Source organism: Callionymus lyra, chromosome 13 (genome assembly GCF_982586985.1).
Source record: "Callionymus lyra chromosome 13, fCalLyr1.hap1.1, whole genome shotgun sequence".
Lineage (NCBI taxonomy): Eukaryota > Metazoa > Chordata > Actinopteri > Syngnathiformes > Callionymidae > Callionymus > Callionymus lyra.
In genome coordinates, this window is record NC_141830.1 from 19,992,018 (window position 1) to 20,012,336 (window position 20,319).

The following is a 20,319-nucleotide window of genomic DNA, read 5'->3' on the forward strand; positions in this document are numbered from 1 at the left end:
TTATGATGTTACCTTTGGCCTGCTAATGAATTTTTATGCTACGAATGCTCTGCTAGGAAAGTGGTGGCGAGGTTGTGCAATATAAATAGTGATTGGTGACACATGACACCCCTGACACAAACAACGGCTGACATTGAGACGTGATAGAAGGTTAATAATAACTGAGGCGGGAAGAAAAAAACGCCTGGACAAACGGTTCTGAATTATCTTTTGTTTATTTTCTTTTTGAAGGACATGAAATAAAGAAAGCAAATCTTTTCTTTACAAAACAACCAGGTGACATCTTGGTGTAAAAAGAGGATGTATACACAGGGTCAGTTCACTTTTAGTGCAACAATAGCAGTGGTGACTTGTTAGTGGGAGGGTTCGGTACTGGAGGTGTCTCCTAAAATCACTACACTGAGCTTTTCTTTAAGATGCTGGTAAACTGTAAACAAAAAGCTTATCTTCACACTAACACCTCTACATTGTGGATCAGTTAGTGTTATGATAGGAGAGCAGCACACAGATTTAACAGTCACTCATTCACCTCACTGATGGTTTGTATCATCAACTCAATTGTGGCTTTACATTGTTAATGAAATTAAACACAGATGCTACCTAGAGATATAAACCTTCCTGGTCCTGTCCTTCTGAGATTCCTGCCAAATCCTTGGAGTTAATATTTAAAAATGTTTTATAGTTTTAAAGAGGGAAAAGAAGTTCCACTCCAAACTTAATGCTTACGCATTACAGTACAATACAATTACAATAAAGCGCATACTTTCCTCTCCCCAAAAAAGACAATCCAAGAACAAGCAAGAGAAATTCTCTTTCAAATCTGTCATGGAATTGTCCAGGACAGAAGACTCTCACTTCTAACCTATTCAAGTTGTACAATTTTCTTCAGAAAATAATTGTTAAGCAGTGGACGCAAAAACTTTTCTGTTTTTTGTGCCTTATCAAAAGTACTACCTTTTTGACTTTATTGCACACACTATATTGCTGTTATATGTGCAGTAAGTGGTAGTTTTCATCATACATATCACCACATTTTATGGACCAACAGGATACAACTTTACCTTTAAGTTCAGCACATGCACATCGACAAAGCCCCGTCCTGTCATTGTCAACATGGACAAAATCTCTGCTTACTTTGAGAGAGCACTGAGGAAGGAGGCAAGTTCTGGACATGTAAAAATGAAAGGTCAGTGCCATAGAAAAAGGAGATGATAGCATTTTGCACCATGCAAGAGGCAAGATTGGAGCCTACTGGCCCCATATGAATGTGGATATATATAGGTTGGGTCAACAGTCTTATCAAGGTCTTACTCATCTTTAAAAAAAAATCTGATTGTTTCTTTGTTTCTGAGTGAGCCGGATCCCATCCACAATAGGTTTTTTCTTAACTCAACTCTAATCCAATCTAATCTATTGTTATCTTATTTAGGGATTTTTTTGTGATATTCTTAAATTTTCCTTCCAGGAGACCCTCATCTCAATCATTGCACCAACAACGAAATCTGGCCAATAAGATGAATGGTTGTAATATTTCTTCTTATTAGAAGATTTTGTCAACATCTGAAGAAAATATTTTATATATATGTATATCTGTTAAACAAAAATATAATTATATAATCATTTATCTTAAGGTCTTCAACAAACGATGACATTAACCAAACATCCCATCATTAGCAGTTGAATATATAATAGCTTTAAGCATCAAACTACAAGTTTGCCTTTAAATTAGTGTTAAAAATCACTCTACAGGCAGTTTCCAACAATCTCTTGATAATCTCTATTGGTCACTACAGCTGCTGGGACATGTTGAACATAGACAGACTCATGTCTTAGCACTGATGATGTTCTACAGTAGAACAAAGACATTTAATACTAGAGCTTCCTCTTTCACATCACAATTAACGCTGCATGTGTGTCGAGGGATTTTCTATTGGCCAACACATATCCAACCTTTAAGGAGAATTGTGAACAAACTTTTTCCTTCTAGGAGGCATACTCATTATCATTATTATTTTAGCAAACAATTGCTGTCCTGTCTTCAACAAGTATACAAACCAGCCAGCCCACCCCTGACACCATACAGTATATAGACAAGGTTAAATAGCGGTTGCACTTTGGAACACAGACCGACTATTAAATGTATCAATATCAGGCACTAAATTAAAGACACAGTCCTTCAATTACACTTCTGAACGTAATGTGTTTATCACACATTTACACTCATAAATTTGAAACAAGCGTCTTGTTTCCAGACATTTCAAGACGCCTTAAACCACGACAGATGGAGAGTTAACACTTATTTCCACTCTGTACAAGCAGCCGATGCATAGATTCAGCTCAGACCCTCGCCGTGCGATAATGCAAACTTGATTTTTTACGTTACGCAAACACTGATAAAAGCCGGTTTAAACACACCTCGGAGTCATGCTGCAGTTATATTTCAGTACAAACACTGTGAGAGCAAGGCGGCGGGTGTCATCAACTCAGACAGGCTCAGGGTGTTAGTGGATATAGCATAGTATGTGTGTATATATATACAGTATCTCATATTCTGCATGTACAATTGGTCAAGAAATTGTAAATAGTTGTTAGCTATGATACGACGACGATAAAAACATTCTTCAATGGGGACGACACATGCAAGATTTACACGGCTGGAGGACACAGACGGGTGACCTGTGAAAACCACACATACAATATCGTCATGACAACAAGGCTTCACAGAAATGACAATTGCCACTGAAACGATGACAATAGATTTCCCCTCTTAAGTTGATTTTGGAAAGCCTGAAGAAACATGAATATAACATTTAACAGCCTCCTCATTAATAATGTGGCTTTGCATTTATTAAATATGAAAACAGCAAATGTGTTGTAAGGACAAACTAATATTTAAAAAAGATAACTGGTTAGTGCTGTAAAAAGTTTAGCTTCATTAATAAGTCAAATATTGTTTGTGTTTTCCCCCTTTTGTCACCCGAATGTATTTGACAATCGATCTGTGTTCTTTCCAACACTACAATTTTTCATTTAGCAGGGAGGCTCAATTGTACTAAAAACAAATCAATGTAATTGTAACATCAGTATTAAATCTGACATCTCATCTAAAACCTGACACTAGATTTCAAATCGTCGTACGTGTGTCTAATTAATCCCCAAACATAACAAAGTTAGAAGTTAGTATTCAGTCCTATTAAGCTCGATAAACATGACTTGTGCTTGTTTTTGTTTTTGTTCTAAACCACAAAACAGGTGTTAATATAAAAAGTATAACATTTGAAATACACCACAACATACTTGGACCAGGAAAGAATGCCTAAGCAGGTGTCCGGATTGTTCTTGAATAATTTAAAGACTTTCTTTAGGAAAAACTATTAAAAAATATTATATATAACATAAGATCAAATATAATTTATGAACAAAAAAAAGGAAAACTAAAGAAAGCTGAATATATGCCTTATTTTCAAACATATTTACAAGTTATTTTTACTACACATAATCATTTGCACAAGAATAACCTAATAATCCAGTGTAAAACATGAAGTGTAACACTTAAATTGTAAACTTTGGACCAAAAGGAGGGAAAAGTTTGGAATACTTTGCAAATGACATCAATTAGTAGTTAAACGTTGTAGAACTTTTCTTACACACAGGATCCTTAGAAAAAGAGCTTAAGTGTTTTTTTTATACAGATTCAGCTTCTTAAATTCTCTGGTTTCCAGATGCTGCGGGCCATTTAAAATGATTTGGACACCCTCTTGCTACCAAAACTGCAGTGCATGCTCAGTATAGTTTTGGCCTGTAAACACCAAATCCTGGCTCTTGCTTTCCAAACTTTTGACACTTTCTTTGATAGTGCTGAACACTTTAGAAAACCATCAAAGGGTTGTAATTGTGCAGCATAATGAGGAACCTCAACAATATTCAGCAGGAAGTTTTGTAGTTTTGAAGATTAAAACATCGAGTTTATGGGGGTTAACACGGGCATCTACGGACATTCCTAAGAGCACAAACATGCGTGTTTACGGATTAGTTGAGCCAGAAGTGATTTGTATTTACATCAGCAAAGTTTGAATCCACCTAGGGAGCGCTAAAGAGCACAGCTAAAACAAGGCAAGAACAATTTCAGCACATTATGGTTAATAGCATTTAAGTATTGTTTCTTTTAACTGGTTAAGAAATTCAATGTTTTTTGTTTTATTTGTAAACACTGTTTTCAAATACAAAACGCCCCAAAAGAAATGTTTGTTTTGTTCATCCTTTTCTTTTTTTTTAACCCCCATAACCACAGACAGCCTTTGAAAATCTCCTGCATAATGCTGTTAGAGAAAGAGCCGAGTCAGCAGTTTGAAATTCAATGATCACATGAGAATTATTCACTAAAGCGCACTAAAACTGGCATCTATTCAATGAATTACTGCTATGGTGTTATGATCCACTAATATGATTTTTGCGAGACTCCTTAGGTAAAATTTGGAATCCATTGCAGAAGATGTGACGTGAAAAAGCACCAAGTTGTAAGTTTAAAAAAAAACAATAAAAATGTTGCTGTAAACTCTGCTATGGATTGATGTTGCATTCTGGCAGTTTAAGTTTAGGAAATAGATTGAGGAACGAATTAATAATCCAGGAGATTATAGCGTTTAATGTTATGTTATGTACCTCAAGAGCTAGTTTTTGCTAATAGTCAAGTGAGTTGCTAACATCAGGGTGATATAGTGGTAATGAAAATGAAAAATCTCGCCTCAATCGAAGTGATTCTTTGTAACCGGGTAGAGGGGAGATCAATTGTCCGCGGTGGTCTGGGTGTATCGGAGGACCATTGGCTCTTAGGTGGTTTTGGATTCTTCAGGCATGGCGCTCTCCTTCCCAACAACGCTTGATTTCAGCTCCGCTTCAGGGGTTTTAGGAGGGACTGCTTTGGGAGCCGAGGTTTCGATTTTAAGATCTGGACCAGCTTCAGGGGTTCCATTTATGATGGGTTCTGGCGTGGTGGACTTGGGAGCCTCAGGAGTGGGAGCCAGAGAGCTCTTACTTTCAGGTGTGACGGCCATTGGGGCAGCCTGCTTCGGCTCAAGGTTTGGACTCGGCGTAGGTTTTGAAGCTGCCGGACTCAAAGCGGGTTTAGGTTCTGGGCTCGGAGCGGGACTGAGTTTCACCTCATCTGCGTTAGATACGTCCAGCTTCTCCGGTTGTTTCACAGGCGTGGCTTGAGTTTCAGATACTGGACTAGGCCTCGTCTCAGGAGGTGTTGGAGCAGCGGCTTTGGGCTCAGCACGAGGTGGACTTGGCTTTGCCTCGGGAGCGATAGAGATGCTCACAGCTTCAGAGTCAGGGATCTGGTCGGCGACATCCGTGTCAGTGTCCAGCGGAAGGGCCGTGTTAAAGCCGACTCCGGAGTCACTGGTCTCCAGGTTTCCGATCCCCACTTCTTTGGAAGAGACTTCCAGGCCCTGAGTACACGCAACAGATCATGAAACCAGGAAATTTCTCAACTTTTATTACGATGAGAGAGTAGGAGCTCACTTACTTTTATGTCCACCTCGGTGCTCTGAGACTTCTCGGTGTTATCAGCCTGAGAGTGCTTGGACTCTTCACTGAGCTTGGTGATGTTTTTGACCACCTGCGAGGACACATACAGAAACAACATCCGCTTATACAACTTTCTGCTTGAGTAGACGTTCAGATGTAGGCCCTGGGGAAATTCATGGCCAGAAATTCCATACATTTTTAATTTGTTTCCTAATGTAAGAAGGATGCTACAAACGATTAGTAATCTCATCGTAATATAGATCATGGTGAAAGTATCTATGATGAGCGATCACAGGTGAGAATGACAGCTGGGATGACGGCGATGAATGAAATAATGTGCAGATTACTTTTATAATATCTATTGATGGGCTGATGAAGCTTCCTAAGCTCTGACCTCAAGACGGCACTTCATTCTGTTCGCAGACGCTATCAAATTGATGGTGACTGAATTTGCACAGTTCACAATTCAATTTAGGCCTGTTATCTACTTCCATTCAAATGTGATCACAGACCATTTTTATTGAATAATTCAATTCACGATATATGCTTTTTCTTCCACGTCCCCTTGGTTTCGTATTGTACTGTAATTACAATGATTAAAGAAAAATGTTGGTAAAATAGTGCCACCAGGATTAGCTGTACTCTGTTGGTATTGTCTGGTGGCACAAATATACCAACATTTCATAAGATATATTATAGTAAATAACTTAATTATGGAATCAAATTATTCAATGAAATGATTGAATTCAATTATGTATATATGACACCTTTTTTTATTCATCATTGAATTGCTTATATGTATATATATATATATATATATAGAGAGAGAGAGAGAGAGAGAGAGAGAGAGAGAGAGAGAGAGAGATAGAGAGAGAGAGAGAGAGAGAGAAGGTAGAACTTTATTGATCCCGCAGGATCAATAAATATATTTATTATATTTATTGATATAATAATTAGATAGATATATAGATAGATATTGATCTATATATGTATATATATATATAGATCTATATACATATATCAGTTTCAACATATAAAATGTTAAATGAAAACATTCAATATTATGATTGCAATGATATACTTCCATATTGTTAGCAATGACAGATTATAGAACAGATTATAAATGGAGCATAAAGGGATATTAGTGTGACAGAGGAAGATGTGAAAACACTTATCTTGTCATTACAACCAATCTAAGTATGTATATGATTATAAATGGGGAAATTATTGGCATGTTTTTGATTGTGATGATGATGGTCGTGATTGAGGTTATATAGTTTATCCTTATACATTTGAAGTTAGTAGATAATATACTCAAAAATGCTGTTGGTTGACCTTTAATGACAAAATGAAAGTGCTTTCTTATAAAGGTGAAGAGTGGATTCAGAAAAATTGAATTTACACAATCCAGTCAGACTTCCAAATGTTTATTAGATTCAAACTAATCAAATGATGAAGTCTTGTAAACAGACACAAAACAGACATAAGCATTACGAGACAAAGACAGGACGGCGGTGCAGGCGGACTATGAGAGGCAGAAAGATGGCAGCAATTTAGATGCTGATGACTCCCAAATAAGCATTTTAGCTCGGAAGATGGATTGCTATTATGAACTCATCTCTCAAATGCTTATTCTCATCAGACTGTGTCTACTTCGCTCTAACCTGTCTAAACGCTTCGCCCTCGTCTTCTTTGCCAGCGTTCTGGGCGATCTTTTCCAGTTCGGCGTTCCTCTTGGCCCTCTTCTTCACCTTCATCAGGCAGGAGAGCAGACACGCCAGCAGGAGCAGAACCAGCAGGCCCAGGAGAGCGATGATGGCCACGTACAGCGAGTCCAGTTTGAAGGCTGGATGGAAACACGATGGGAAAACATCTCAATAATTCAACTAACCTTTGCATGACTCGTTTAACAGCAGCTGTGCTTGAATGATGGATTTTTACACAAATCTAACAAATCCACGAAAATATATAAATCAGAGAAATGTCAGTACTATTCAATGGCCATCTTACGTTCAATCTTAAAATTGTTGACTGACACGGGGAACCCCAGGATGTCGGTGACGGTGAACTGGCCGGCATCGGAATTCTTAAATTCTTCCAGATAAACAACAGAGCCCTCCAAAGACAGACGGTCCTCGAATCCCAACTCCTTTTGAGCCTGCATGAGATACAGATGGACAGATATTGACAAAAAGGTCAGTGATGACTGAAATAAAATCTAGAAAAAAACATGGATTATGTATTTATTTTTATGTATGGTATGATCAAAACAGATGGAAGGTGGCATTATTTTTCACTAACGATTTTACTTAATTTAAACACACTGTTGTTTATAAGACGATGGGAACAATGTAGACTTAAAATGTTTTAAAACAACATTTTCTTATAATTATAGCGTCTTCACTTCCTTTTAAATACTTTTAAAGCTACTCTCTCAGTCATTGATTTCGATGACAAGAAATCCTCATATTTGAAATAAATGAAGCATGAAAAATCTTATTTAGTTGGCAAAAAAGTTTGGTCCAACCAACCAGCTAACCCATCAACCATCCAACCATTCATCCATTTCAAAATCCGAGTCAATCTTTGAAAACACTTGGATTAAGCAACATATTAAAATATATAATCTTTTGAGAGAATTGTACTGTATAGTTGTGATTGATTTCATGCAATATGTTATATATTCATTATGCCATGACTTGTGGACAAAATACTCTTTTAGAAAAAGATTTCTACCGAAATGAAACAAATCTTAAGATGTTGCGACCCCGCAAAGGAACAATGAGGTTAATGTAAAACTTATAACCATGTAAAAACCGGGACGCCAATGAAAGATGATTACATTTGTGAATTCGCCCCTGTCCATCAGAAGATGTTTGGTCTGGTCTATCTCTGCAGTGTAGTACAGGCGAACCAAAGTGCTGTTCAGAACCAAGTCCACCTTCAACCTGCTCCCGTGTGGCAGAGTGACAAAGTTCAGGTGCTCTGAGGGAAGAGACGGAAAGTCAGATGATCAAACACATGGTTGACAGTGACTGCCTTATGGATCCTGTAAACACATCACGTCTGTGAGAATCCATTATAATTATGGTCGTTAAAAACTCATCAGACAACAACAACATCCTGACAAAAGCTGCTTGTCTGTAAAAATGATTCATAACAAATACGCATCCAGGTCGTTTCTCTCACCTTTAACATTGAGACACACTTTCCTTTTTATGACACCTTTTTCATCACTGATCGTGTAGCTGCCCTCGTCCGCCCCGGTGGCGCTGCTGAGCGAGACGTGGCGGCTGTTGACGCTGATGCGACCCTGGTAGCCTTCCCTGGACATCCCGGTGCTGGTGAGCAGCACCAGAGCGGGCCTGAGAGAAAGGAAGACGAGTAATTAATCCATTACATCCCGGGGCGGCTGAAGAGATTATCGTAAGTGTTTGGAGTTACTTTGACGTCTGATTGGCTTCCACGGCGATGGGTCGATACTCCAGAGTGATGGGAGGTGTGACCCCCAGGAGAGGAAGGTTGAAGTTTTCGCCATATTTGATGACCTGCTCATTTGTGCAATCTAGACAACACAAGCAGAGATGTAAAATCAAACTTTCCATTTATGAAATCAGTAATTTAAATGCTTTTTTTTTTACATTTAAAGAAAAACATTTCAAGAAACGAATCAAGCATTCAGTCTATATTTTAAATAAAAATGAACAACATTTGCATTAAATCCTGTCAATGACACACATTGTGTATCCCATGAAATAAGAGGGACGAAGATTGAATAATTTGTGGGAAATAAGAGCGTAACAGATGTCATGAATCAGCAACAGATGGCGGAGAAGTGAAGGAGCACTGATGCACATTTTAGGAACAAAACATACACAGAGAGGACAGAGAAGAGGAGATACGGACAAGAAAACAGCAACAAGGAAAGAGAAAAGGAGTGGGCTGGTGGTTCAAGAGCAGTATAATTACAAGCTTGTCGCCCTCTGACAAGGACAGATAAAGACACATAGACATTACTGACTCCATATGGACGATCATGCACACACTTCCACCTCCTCCCTCAGCGTGATAACCACTGATTTGAAGGACAAACAGGAAATGTAAGTGTGAGGTTTATTTGGCAGCTGACTGCTCCGAGACAAGATAATAAATGACACTGTCTGCTGTACACTGACAAAAGATTTATTACAAGAGGAGACTGCTTGAAAGGGAAATTTGTCTTCAAAAAAATTGATTTTTATCTTTTTTTCTGATAATGAATTGAGGGAATTGTTTGAGTTGATCTACAGTAAGTAAAATAGAAGAAAAGAGTTAAACTGTTGATCCAACAACTCATTTTGTTGACTTTTGCATTTAAAGGGAATAACAAATCTTATATTTCAAGGACATCATATTGTTATTCATCAGACAAGGTAATTAAGAATTCCACCCAGCGCTCCTGCTTGAAGAACATCTAGGACAAGTCAAAGTCAGGCTTCAATTCAATTATATTTGTGTCACAAGATACATTCATTTTGCTATTCTAGCAGATAAATACTACTCATCCTATAATGGCGTGCAGCTTTTGAGCCCTTTAGAATTTAATATTTATTATGAATTAATTTAGCTTATAAAGGATCTTTTTCAGAGAATATGATGTTAAATATTTCTGTTAACAAAAAAAAATCAGTTTTCCATGGTTTTACTTTATGTTGATTGGTGTAGCCTCTGTTTTTGATGATCCTTATTCATTCACTTTATATTTTAACATGAGATATTTCGTTTTTTAAGCATGCTATATTTTTTAATGTGCTGTATGTAATAACAGTTTGAATTATCTACTTTAAATTCAAACTAAGGACCTGTCAAGGCCTGAAACAGTAGAAATACAGCATTCAAACTTTGCCAAATAATCAATGTCAAATGAAAACACAACAGAATAACTCAATTGTGTTCAAATGCTTACAGCAACGCCATGTGTACTTTCATTTTATCCACGATTAAATTAAATAAACTCACCTCGAACATAGAGCCTGATACGTTTGTAGTCCTGCGGGTTGTTCGGGTCCTTCACAGTGTAGATCCCCTCGTCTGCCTCCACCACAGAGTCTACACTAAGATGGCTGAGATGGCGGTTTATCTTCACCCTCTGGCTGATCACACGGCCTCCCCGCATCAGGAACACCTCGTTGGATCGGCTGGTCGCCTCGGCCCGGAAAGTGATGTCCAACCCCGGCGCCGAGAGTTGGATGTGGAAGTCCTCCCCGTGGAACAAGGTCTTTACCTCGTCGTCTAATGATTGACGAGGACAGAGACATAGTTCAGTCGTGTTTGTGGGTTAAATCATTCAAATTAAATGTGTTGGGACATCACCTCTGACTGGTGTAGACAAAGCTGTAAGAAGAGAGGAAAGGCGTGAGAATGATGTCTTTATAATTTAAACACACTGATATGTTCCTGCGTTCACACGTACCGAGGGTGAGAAGAACGCTGAGAGCGATCACCGTCTGCATCCTGTCAAACCGTTATGAGCCTTGAGAAAAATAATGTTTTAAGTTAAAAAAATGTGATTTAACAATACAAAAGAAATGAATCACTGAATACATATTATCAGAAAACCAGGTCGGGAAACTGGACAAGCCAGACATAACCTATACTTTCTGCAGGCCAACTTCTCAACACAAAGGAGCACATGTCTACCAGTGTAAGACATATTACACTAATAAAAATAACTAGGAAAGTGCTCAGGAGAGTGAAGACCTCTGGCAAGCAGCTCCTTCATACCCATATTGTATTTCATCTACATACTTTGACGCCTTGTTTAGCATTTTAAAAAATTGATGATCATAGTTAGCTTAAGCGCTAAATAAATATTATGTTTATTATTATTATTAATAAACGCAGAGCTGCAAGCGAGAATGGGAAAAGTGTTTTACAGCAGTGGTCCCAAACCACGAGTCAGGGAAAGGTACCAGTCTGTGCCACATTTGATACCTTGCTGTAGAAAAAAAACCAAATTAAATTGTTTAATTTTATTGATTATTACTGCCTGAAAAAGCTTTATTTTGTGTCTCGCAACTACCCTGCTATAGATTATTGCTCTATATTTCTGAACTTTTGAACTTGGACTAAGAGGAAGGATTTTGTTTGCCGCCGTCCTTTTAGACCTTAGTATTGCGTTTTGTTTGTTTCCGTATGTTAAATTGTATTCCTTTTATTTACCTCCTGTATTCATTCTCTTGCTGGGTCTCCACGATAGTCTTTTATGACAATATTTATTCATATAAGCATGTGACTCTTGACGTGTCAAGCTGCTTTTCGATCAATATTACTCAAGTAAAATAGAGAAAATAAGTATAATACATAATTCACATGAACCATCAAGTTACAGAGAAACCAGTCCTGCTGATTTTTTTGTGCTTGAAATTAGTTTTTTTACAGGTTGTTCCATTTTATTTTAATTTTATCTGTACTTCAGTCAGTGAAAATAATGCTGACATTAAACCGGTTTAAACCATTTATTTCAAATGTACAGTTACAGTATACATTGATTGCTTCCTGTGCTGAAGCATCATAGGGACAGAATCAAGTGGCAACAGTCAGCAGAGGGTTTGAAGGCAGCAGCTGAAGACCACGCCACTCGTCTCCTGGGGCTAAACGGCTGAGAGCCAACGTTTCTCTCACAAGTGTCCTGATAAACTTGAACATGTGAGCTCGGATCTCATCATAGTTTCATGTACTTCAAGTAATACACAACACATTCCAACATTTGCGTCACTTGATCTCGGAGAAACTTGGAGACACTATCTCATCAGGATAAAAAACCATCAGACGAGTTACGATGCCATCACTCGTTTTATTAGATCGTGAATCATCAAAGGAATTTGTAGGACATCAGAATGTCATAGTCACTTCTCTACATTAATCTCTACTTCCAGCTAAAGGATAGAGGTACATTTAATCAGTGGAACTGAATAATGAGCAAGGATTGTGATGTTTTTGCTAAAATTTTAAAAGGGCCCAGAGGCGGCTCACAGATATATTTCATGGTAAATTGCGGATGTTTACGAAGGCAGAATTTAAGTGGTACTAAAAGGATTGCAGAGTATGTTCCCCTTTGATTTCGTGCCAGAAGCAATCCTTGTTCACATTACCGAGGTCTGACATTAGATTGATTCACTCAGCTGGAGTCGCGGTGTGCAGAGGAACTTGATTTATAAAGTCATAATCTAAAAAATGTAACTGGAGTATGTTGCTAGAAGACTTGTCAACAAATATTTAAAATGTCTTTTTTTGTGAAGCATCCTCTTGACAAGAAAGGTATCGATGAAAATTATATTTAATTGCAGAACGCATCTACATGTATCCTTGTTAACAATATGTTTGGTGCTCTAATACAAGATCATGGCTTTCTTAACACTCACCACTAATGTTACATTTGCTGATGTTGCTGCTGATGTTGTTGTGGTCTGTTGGGAGTTAAACTGATGACAGGGTCAAAGGCGGCCATGGGGTGTTGTCACTTGTTGGAAACAAGACTCATTTCAGTTTGCGTGTTGACACATGAACTGCCAAAAGGGAGACACTATTCACATTGCATTTTTGCCTCTGATGTGCTCATGAACACTTCAATTTGAAACATGAATTTAAAATTTCATTTGGCCTTTTCCTGTGATACATCACCTTTTCATAAACACTAAGGATTTAAATGCTGAAAAGCAATTGCCTACAATAAGATTATTGACCTGCATTTATTTCATTTTGATTTCTCATTTGATGACTTTGAGTTACTATTGATGTCATTGGACATTAGATGGATATACTTTAGCCTGTGCAGTCAGATCCTCTTCACCACAGAGAGTGATGGATTTTCTAATGATTTGTAAATCCAGATGGTAAATAAAGAACACATCCAAACATGAATCTTCTGTGCCTTTTACCATTGTTAAAATTTCTGAATATCTGTTGATCACTTTTTCAGTTGTTTTGCGAAAAAGGCACACAGATATACAAAATAGCCTATAAAACCAAACCAACGATCTTTCAGTCTGTATTTTAAGGCTTGTTGCTTCTTTTTGTTGACTGGAGATCAGATTATTGGGGTTGGTGACATTTTATAGAGCTATAAATAAAGTAGGTCATGCAATAGATTGGTCTGAGTCATTTTAGGTGGCCTGCTGGGTGGTTGGGTCGACATCAAATTAGATGATTTATCATGTTGATATTGTGACATATAAATATGCCAGTGTTAAAGATTTGAAAAAGCGCTAGAGTTATTAATGTCAAAAACTATACAGAGAAATGTATTTTAAGTAAAACCGATGTCAGGGAAATACATTGAATGGAGGACAAGCAATGGCACAATGAAGTGTGTCCAAGTACCAAAAGATGACTTCACAATCAGACTAACACGTCCTGTATTGAACAGCCTGATGAATATACTTTTTTTTTCAAGGAAGAGCACCATAATATTTTGGCCCGTTGTGTGATTGAGCAAGAAACCTCTGACCTTAAATACGTACCAGTAATGTTTGCTATATAACCCTCTATTAAATTTGTCCCCAAATGACCATTTCCACATATTCATTTTAGATTATTCACACTGTATTTATTTGAATAACGACTTGAGAGGAGGAGCTGCTGCAGTAAAGTCTTGTTTGTGATGATGATGAAGATGTGTCTTAGGAGTCGGTTTGCAGCAGTTTTCATCTCGGAGCCCAGGAGTGATCAGGAGCTCTGCAGCACAACTAAAGCACTGTTGCAGAAGACTTCTCTGAGGCTCAGCTTGATGAAGATTGAATACTGTATAGACACTTTGAAAGTCAGACTTTTAACCAAAATAAATAGATAAACTTTATTAATCCCTATGGAGATCTCCTTCAGGAGATTGGTTTTCCAGTTCTCAGCAGACACACAGACAATAGATTCATAAAAACAAGAACAAGAACAAAGTGCAATAAAAAGAACAAGGTGCAAGGGATGACAAAATTTAAGTAAAAAGAACATAGATTAAAGAAAATTTACTCGCAGAAGAGGATACAAAGATTAACATGGAATAGAATCATCTTTTCACTCCAATCCTGCCCCCAAACTCAGAATTAAATCAACTAATAGCTCTCCATCTGCTTCTCTGCTCACTGATGACAGTGTTGAGAGGATGACTGTCATCCATGATGGACAGTAGTTTGTCCAGTGATCTCCTCTCTTGTCACCAGTGAGTCCAGCTTCATGCCAACCACACAGTCAGCCCTCTCCTGATCAACCTGTTGACTCTATGACACATTCCCACCCCAACACACCACAGCATAAAACACTGGCCACCACAGACCGGTAGAACATGCAGAGGAGTTTCCTGCAGATGTTAAATGATCGGAGCTCGATGGGACAAATGGTACAAAAAACGGATGATACAATGTTTTGTTCTTGTTCATTCTATATTCCTTTTAGAGATACAATGCATAGGGAATTCTGTGGAGCCATTGGTTTAACAGTGGTTAAGATATTGTGTGCACAAGTGCTTTTGCAGTCTGAATACAATGTAAAACAAAGGACTGGAAACACAATTGCAAACCTCTGCCTACATTAACTGATTTTCCAAGAATATCAGTCGTCACGACCACCTGTTTGTCTTAGGTTTGCTTGTTAGAAAACATCATTACATCCAGTACATTAAACAAACCCTCTGTTAGATGACACACATCTTTCTATCCTGTTCTCCTTAACAATAGACTGGTAACCAGTTACGCAGACACAATTGAACAAGTCTTCCCAGACTAATTGTTTCATACTATTACAGTCTTTATTATTATTAATACTATTACAGTCCTCCCACATAACGGGTTATACATAGTAGTCCATCATCATAATGTAAAATATACATTCTTTACATCTCTGTGATGACTACACAATTCTAGAGTCATTTTACTCGAAATTAGCTTTATCAAGTAAATGTAACCAGGTCTTCCTCGATTTCTTCGGTGACCAAAATGGAAGAAAAAAATATATATATTCATATATTTCTGCAGGACTCTAAAAAGAAAAAAAAGCATTGTTACACAGAGGAACACCACAGCTACAAAAACTCACTCGCACACACCCCCCACACGAAAGAAAAAGAGTTTCAAAATAAAACAATTGTAAAAATCAAATGGTTTTTGGTGAAATTAATATAGTACTTGTTCACACCTGCTACATAAATATGGAACAGAATTGTGACACATACAATTTGACAAAAATGGCCCAAAGTTTACAGTGAGACAACAGTAACATCAATTAAACATTAGACGACACAATATAAATCAAATTTGTCAAAGATGTTCATAGAAAACTGCACAAAGAACCCAGAGTCTGCAAGCCTGTCTCAACAAGTATTGACGTCTCGTGGCCATCCTGTGCTAACTGAGCTATCATAATGCAGAAACAGAAACAGAAAACGCTCTAATATATCCAATCATGCTGCGCCACACAGAACAGCGTCTCTTCCAAAGAACAATTGTGTCTCATTTTCTGCCTACTCTTATTCCACCATAATTCTATTACTGCGGTACATCTGAGAGTTGAGCCTTCTTCACTGTGTAGCACATTTTAAACTCACAAAGACAAATTTTTAGCAAGTATTATGTGATAAATTAAGTTTATTTTTGTAGATTTTTGGAAGCACTTTCTTTCTTTTGTCTATTCAGATTTAGATTCAGTTTAGTTTAAAGGACAATGTGTAGTTCCATTAAAAAGATTGCTGCACCAGATTTAGCACAATGCTACTTCCCATCTGTAGTCCTCAACAAAGATGCAGACAGTTTACATGATACATCAAATACAAATAGAGCAAAAACACAGGAGGGATTAGGGAAACTCATCTGTGTCTTAGAATTATGTCACATTTTTAAGGAGCATAAGGTTATTTTAGTCACATTACATTTCTCTGACATGGCTTGTTTGTTGTTTTTTCATGATTAGTTGAAATCATAAATATGTTGTTATAGCTTGACTAATGGAGAAATAAAGTTGTACTGCAGTGAAAAGTCTATAATATTGTATTGGAATATGTCCTAGCAAGCTCATAAATAAGGCTGTTATGCATTTGTGCCGACAGACAAGTACTCACTTAGAGCAACTTTCAATTTAGTTTGAGGTTCTGTTGGGTTACTTTAGAGTAGTTGATTAATACACTTGTTTTAGAAGCTGTTTCCTGTATCTGTCTTTCACAGAATGTAATGTAATGTACATTTTGGGGTCGTCATAGCTCGGATGGTAGAGTGGTTGCTCGCAGTCTGAGAGGTTGCAGAGGTTCAATCCCAGACCAGTTTTGTGGCATTGTGTCCCTGAGCAAGACACTTTACCCTGATGTCCATGTGTTACATCCTACATCAGTATGTGATTGTGTGTGAATGGGGGAATGCATGACTGTCAAAGTGCTTTGTGACCCTGGTCTAGAAAGGCGAATACAAATAGACATTATTATTATTACTATATACTGTACATTCATTCATAAAGGTCTAAACTGAATAATAGTCTAGTAAATATATTTATGTAAATAAAACAAAGCAGCTCATATGTCATTTAAACAATTGGAGGTTAAATGGTTAGTTGTTTTTTTTTACATTATTTTTCACATTTTCTTTAATGATGGTTTAATTTCAAACAGTTGTGACCTCTGTAGAATATATCTCCAGCTATATAACGATGCTCTTCACGACCTGTGTGTCTGTGAGTGTCACATGACCACCACACAAGTGATTTCATATGAAGTACTGTGAGACTTTTTGAACTTACCAGGAAGATAAACCAGAAACTTAAACGTCTCGTAAACTAATGTAAATGCAAAGCATGGCATTGCTACAGTTACACTTTTGCGACAGCAGGTATTTCTTACAGGTTACAGTCATAATTTTGTTGGTTAAAAAAAAGGTGAAACATGCAGATACAAATACAAATGTTATTATATCATTACATTATAAAAGAATTAAGCCTGGCTTGCGAATGAAATATGTACCCATTTGTAAGTAGCACTGTGTATGTAAATGATTTTTGATTGTGCTGTAAATGTTTTACAATAGTTGTGTACTATAGATTTTTATTGTGTATTTGTGAATATTTAAAAAAAGGCCCAACCGGGACAGGAGTTGAAAATTAGCACAAGCTATAAATTCTTTATGCATCGCATCAACTGCATACTTGTATTGTAACTATGTTGACTTCATCGTCCCTGACAAATAAATAAATAATTGATAGTATATTGTTTTGTATTTTGTATTTGTATTTTACATCATCAGCTTTCCTATTTAAATGATAAATATCTTGGTAAAAGAACAATTAAAAGAAATGAGCAAATCTTTTTTTAATTATAAAATACTTTAATAATTCGAAAACTCTCTAAAAATGGTACATGATTTAAATGAATAGAAGGGGAATCTTTTAACTCGTTATGCATAACAAGTGTATGCAGTGTAATGGAAGTTCAACGTTGCAGTAGCAATGTCCTGACACTGGGGGAGCCGGAAAATATTTTTCAAGCTTCTGTTTTGATCCTTAATTAATTGTATTAAAAATATACCTCCTGTTTAATCAAAATGTGTTTGAATATCTATCTTATTTACTCAAGTAAGACATCATTTTAAAAACAAGATTATTCTTAATTAAAATTAGGAGCCAAATGATGTTCAAAATGTTAAAAAATGTTTTTTTTGGGGTTTTTTTCCCCCAAAAAACTGTATACCTTCATCCAGATGGGATGGATTAGGGTAGAAGAGGAACAGTTTGGTATTATTAGGTCACTTGAATTAAATAAACATGGTGTACATTTCTGCATATTGTTGAGTTCATTATCGCGCCTCAAACATGAACGCATTCTGCTTCATAAATAAACTTGGCTGGCCTACGGTCGACACAAATGTGCAAACCACATACATGCTCCCTGACATGGAGTCCTTTGGGCTTCTAGCTGCAGGCCGTAGGAAAATCTGCCATCTGCTAACTCTCCCTGACTGCCACAGCCTCAGTCTTCTTCTACCTCGCTGCCCTCGCTCTCTTCTCTTTCCTTGCTTTTCCGTCACTTTTCTTCATCATGACACCTCTGATCTCCTCGTCTCTGTCAGTGCTGTATCTTCACATGACGTCTTCTCCCCCAGACTTGTTACCTTTTTATTTTCCCCTCCTCCCCCTTTATCTTATATAATCAAAGCCATGGCTTCCCACTCTATATCAAAGCCTGTGGTCCTTCCAACTCCCTGTTTACTGGAGGCACAGGCAGGTCGTTGTCCGTCAGAAATGCCTTCAATGACTGCGGATGTAGGGATTGAAAGAGCAAACAAAGACACCTCTGTCTTCCATCTTCATTCTTTCATTTTCACTCTGAGATATTTTGTAGCTGCATCCCCACAGTGATGAAAGAAATTCCGAAAGGTCAACCCACGCGTGAGATTTTGACATTTTTCGGTTGCTATAAATAAAACAAAATTGAATCAAACGATTACTTTCCAGGACAGTGAATGCAGCTGTTCCATCGGCATGTCGGGTCTCAGGGATGAGAAACAGCAGAATTAAAGGAATTAGACAGACTTCCACAATATTTCTTACACCTGTCAGGTCCAGAGAAATCACAAGGCAGCTGTGAAGATGAGGAGGATGCTGGACTGTGTGCAGCAACAGAATGAAGACTCTGTTGGATGCAAATATTTGTGCAGTGAGGGCAAGAAGCCATGACTGCATACGTGCAGCTTTTTTAAGAGGCGCTGAGGTCCTGCAGTCTGGAGCATCCTCTTAGATAATGGATGCTGTCAAAGCTCTCAGGAGTTTGGTGTGGGAAAAACACTGGACCTTGACGTGCTAATAGGATGAGAATTCCTTGGAGGGATCTTTTTTTTTTACCCCCTTTTCCTGTTGCTTTACTTATATATTGAAATATCACTACAATGCATGTTGATGGAGTTGAAAACAAGACTTGAGAAGATCATAAATCATAGGAATGTTAAGTATGCACTACAAGTACATCCAGTTTAAATACCATTTATTTAAAACACAGTAAAGGCATTTCACATGAGACATCAGACAGCCCCAGGCCGGGATAGCCGATCAACCAAAAAACTGCAGAATTTAACCCGTCACACACCAGGTAAATTTAGGTCACACTGTACATCAGCAGCGATGCTTTTAGCAGAGAAAAACCTTCTACCTTTTTCAGATGAAGCCGGTGCTCTGAGACGTGTTTGCGTGTCTGTCTACTCTTCGTGCCTCCTCGTCGCCGTTTGGATGAGTCGACGTCCCCCTCAAGAACCGCACTCCGCCGCTCGGGCTCAACATTTGGAGGATGTTCGGAATATGTCGGTCTCTTCGCCTCCACTCGGGCGCGCTCGGCAAGAGTCGGGAAAGAGCGGAGACGTTCGCCTACAGCTCGGAGAGGGGAGGAGACGATGGAATGAATGCAGGAGGATGAGTCAACATAAACATAACCCTACATCTCTACCAACTGGAGTAAGGATGGACGTACTTTCAGTGAATTAAAATGTATATAAAGGTTTCCACGAACATGGAGCACGTTTCCAAATAAACGTGAAATAAAATGAACCTCATGACCTTTTTTTTGGACCACAGACTGGTTTAATGTCTGAAATAGCAAATGAATGAATGAATTATATACCTGTTAAGAAGTACATGCTAATGCTACTTCAGAAAATACCATATTTTTCCCAACAAAACACCTTTCAGGTATTTAAAAAGAGCAGAAATGATATAATACCTAACCAGGGTTTGGGTCTTCTCTATAGCTCTTACTGTATGCCTACAGATTTAAATCTTGTTTTGTTTTTATCT

General features: G+C 37.7%; 1 protein-coding gene across 1 annotated transcript; it reads right to left on the minus strand.

Annotated features, from left to right (window-relative positions):
- Window positions 1-196: 196 nt before the first annotated feature.
- Window positions 197-19,831, minus strand: LOC148067689 (uncharacterized). Its single transcript, XM_087806067.1, has 11 exons — window positions 19,682-19,831; window positions 10,985-11,044; window positions 10,885-10,905; window positions 10,531-10,803; window positions 8,977-9,097; window positions 8,722-8,897; window positions 8,375-8,517; window positions 7,543-7,690; window positions 7,197-7,378; window positions 5,531-5,623; window positions 197-5,453 (listed from the first exon to the last, which is right to left on the minus strand). Exons 2-11 carry the CDS (start codon window positions 11,022-11,024, stop codon window positions 4,830-4,832), a joined length of 1,821 nt encoding a protein of 606 aa, XP_087662193.1. The 5' UTR covers window positions 11,025-11,044; window positions 19,682-19,831; the 3' UTR covers window positions 197-4,829.
- Window positions 19,832-20,319: the final 488 nt, after the last annotated feature.

Excerpts from the sequence above, each read along its gene's own strand:
- LOC148067689 (XM_087806067.1), bottom strand. The coding sequence starts at position 11,024 with ATGCAGACGGTGATCGCTCTCAGCGTTCTTCTCACCCTCG. Across the intron at positions 5,624-7,196 it reads AGGGCGAAGCGTTTAGACAG|GTGGTCAAAAACATCACCAA; the intron begins GTTAGAGCGAAG and ends GTGTCCTCGCAG. Across the intron at positions 5,454-5,530 it reads GCACCGAGGTGGACATAAAA|GGCCTGGAAGTCTCTTCCAA; the intron begins GTAAGTGAGCTC and ends GCGTGTACTCAG.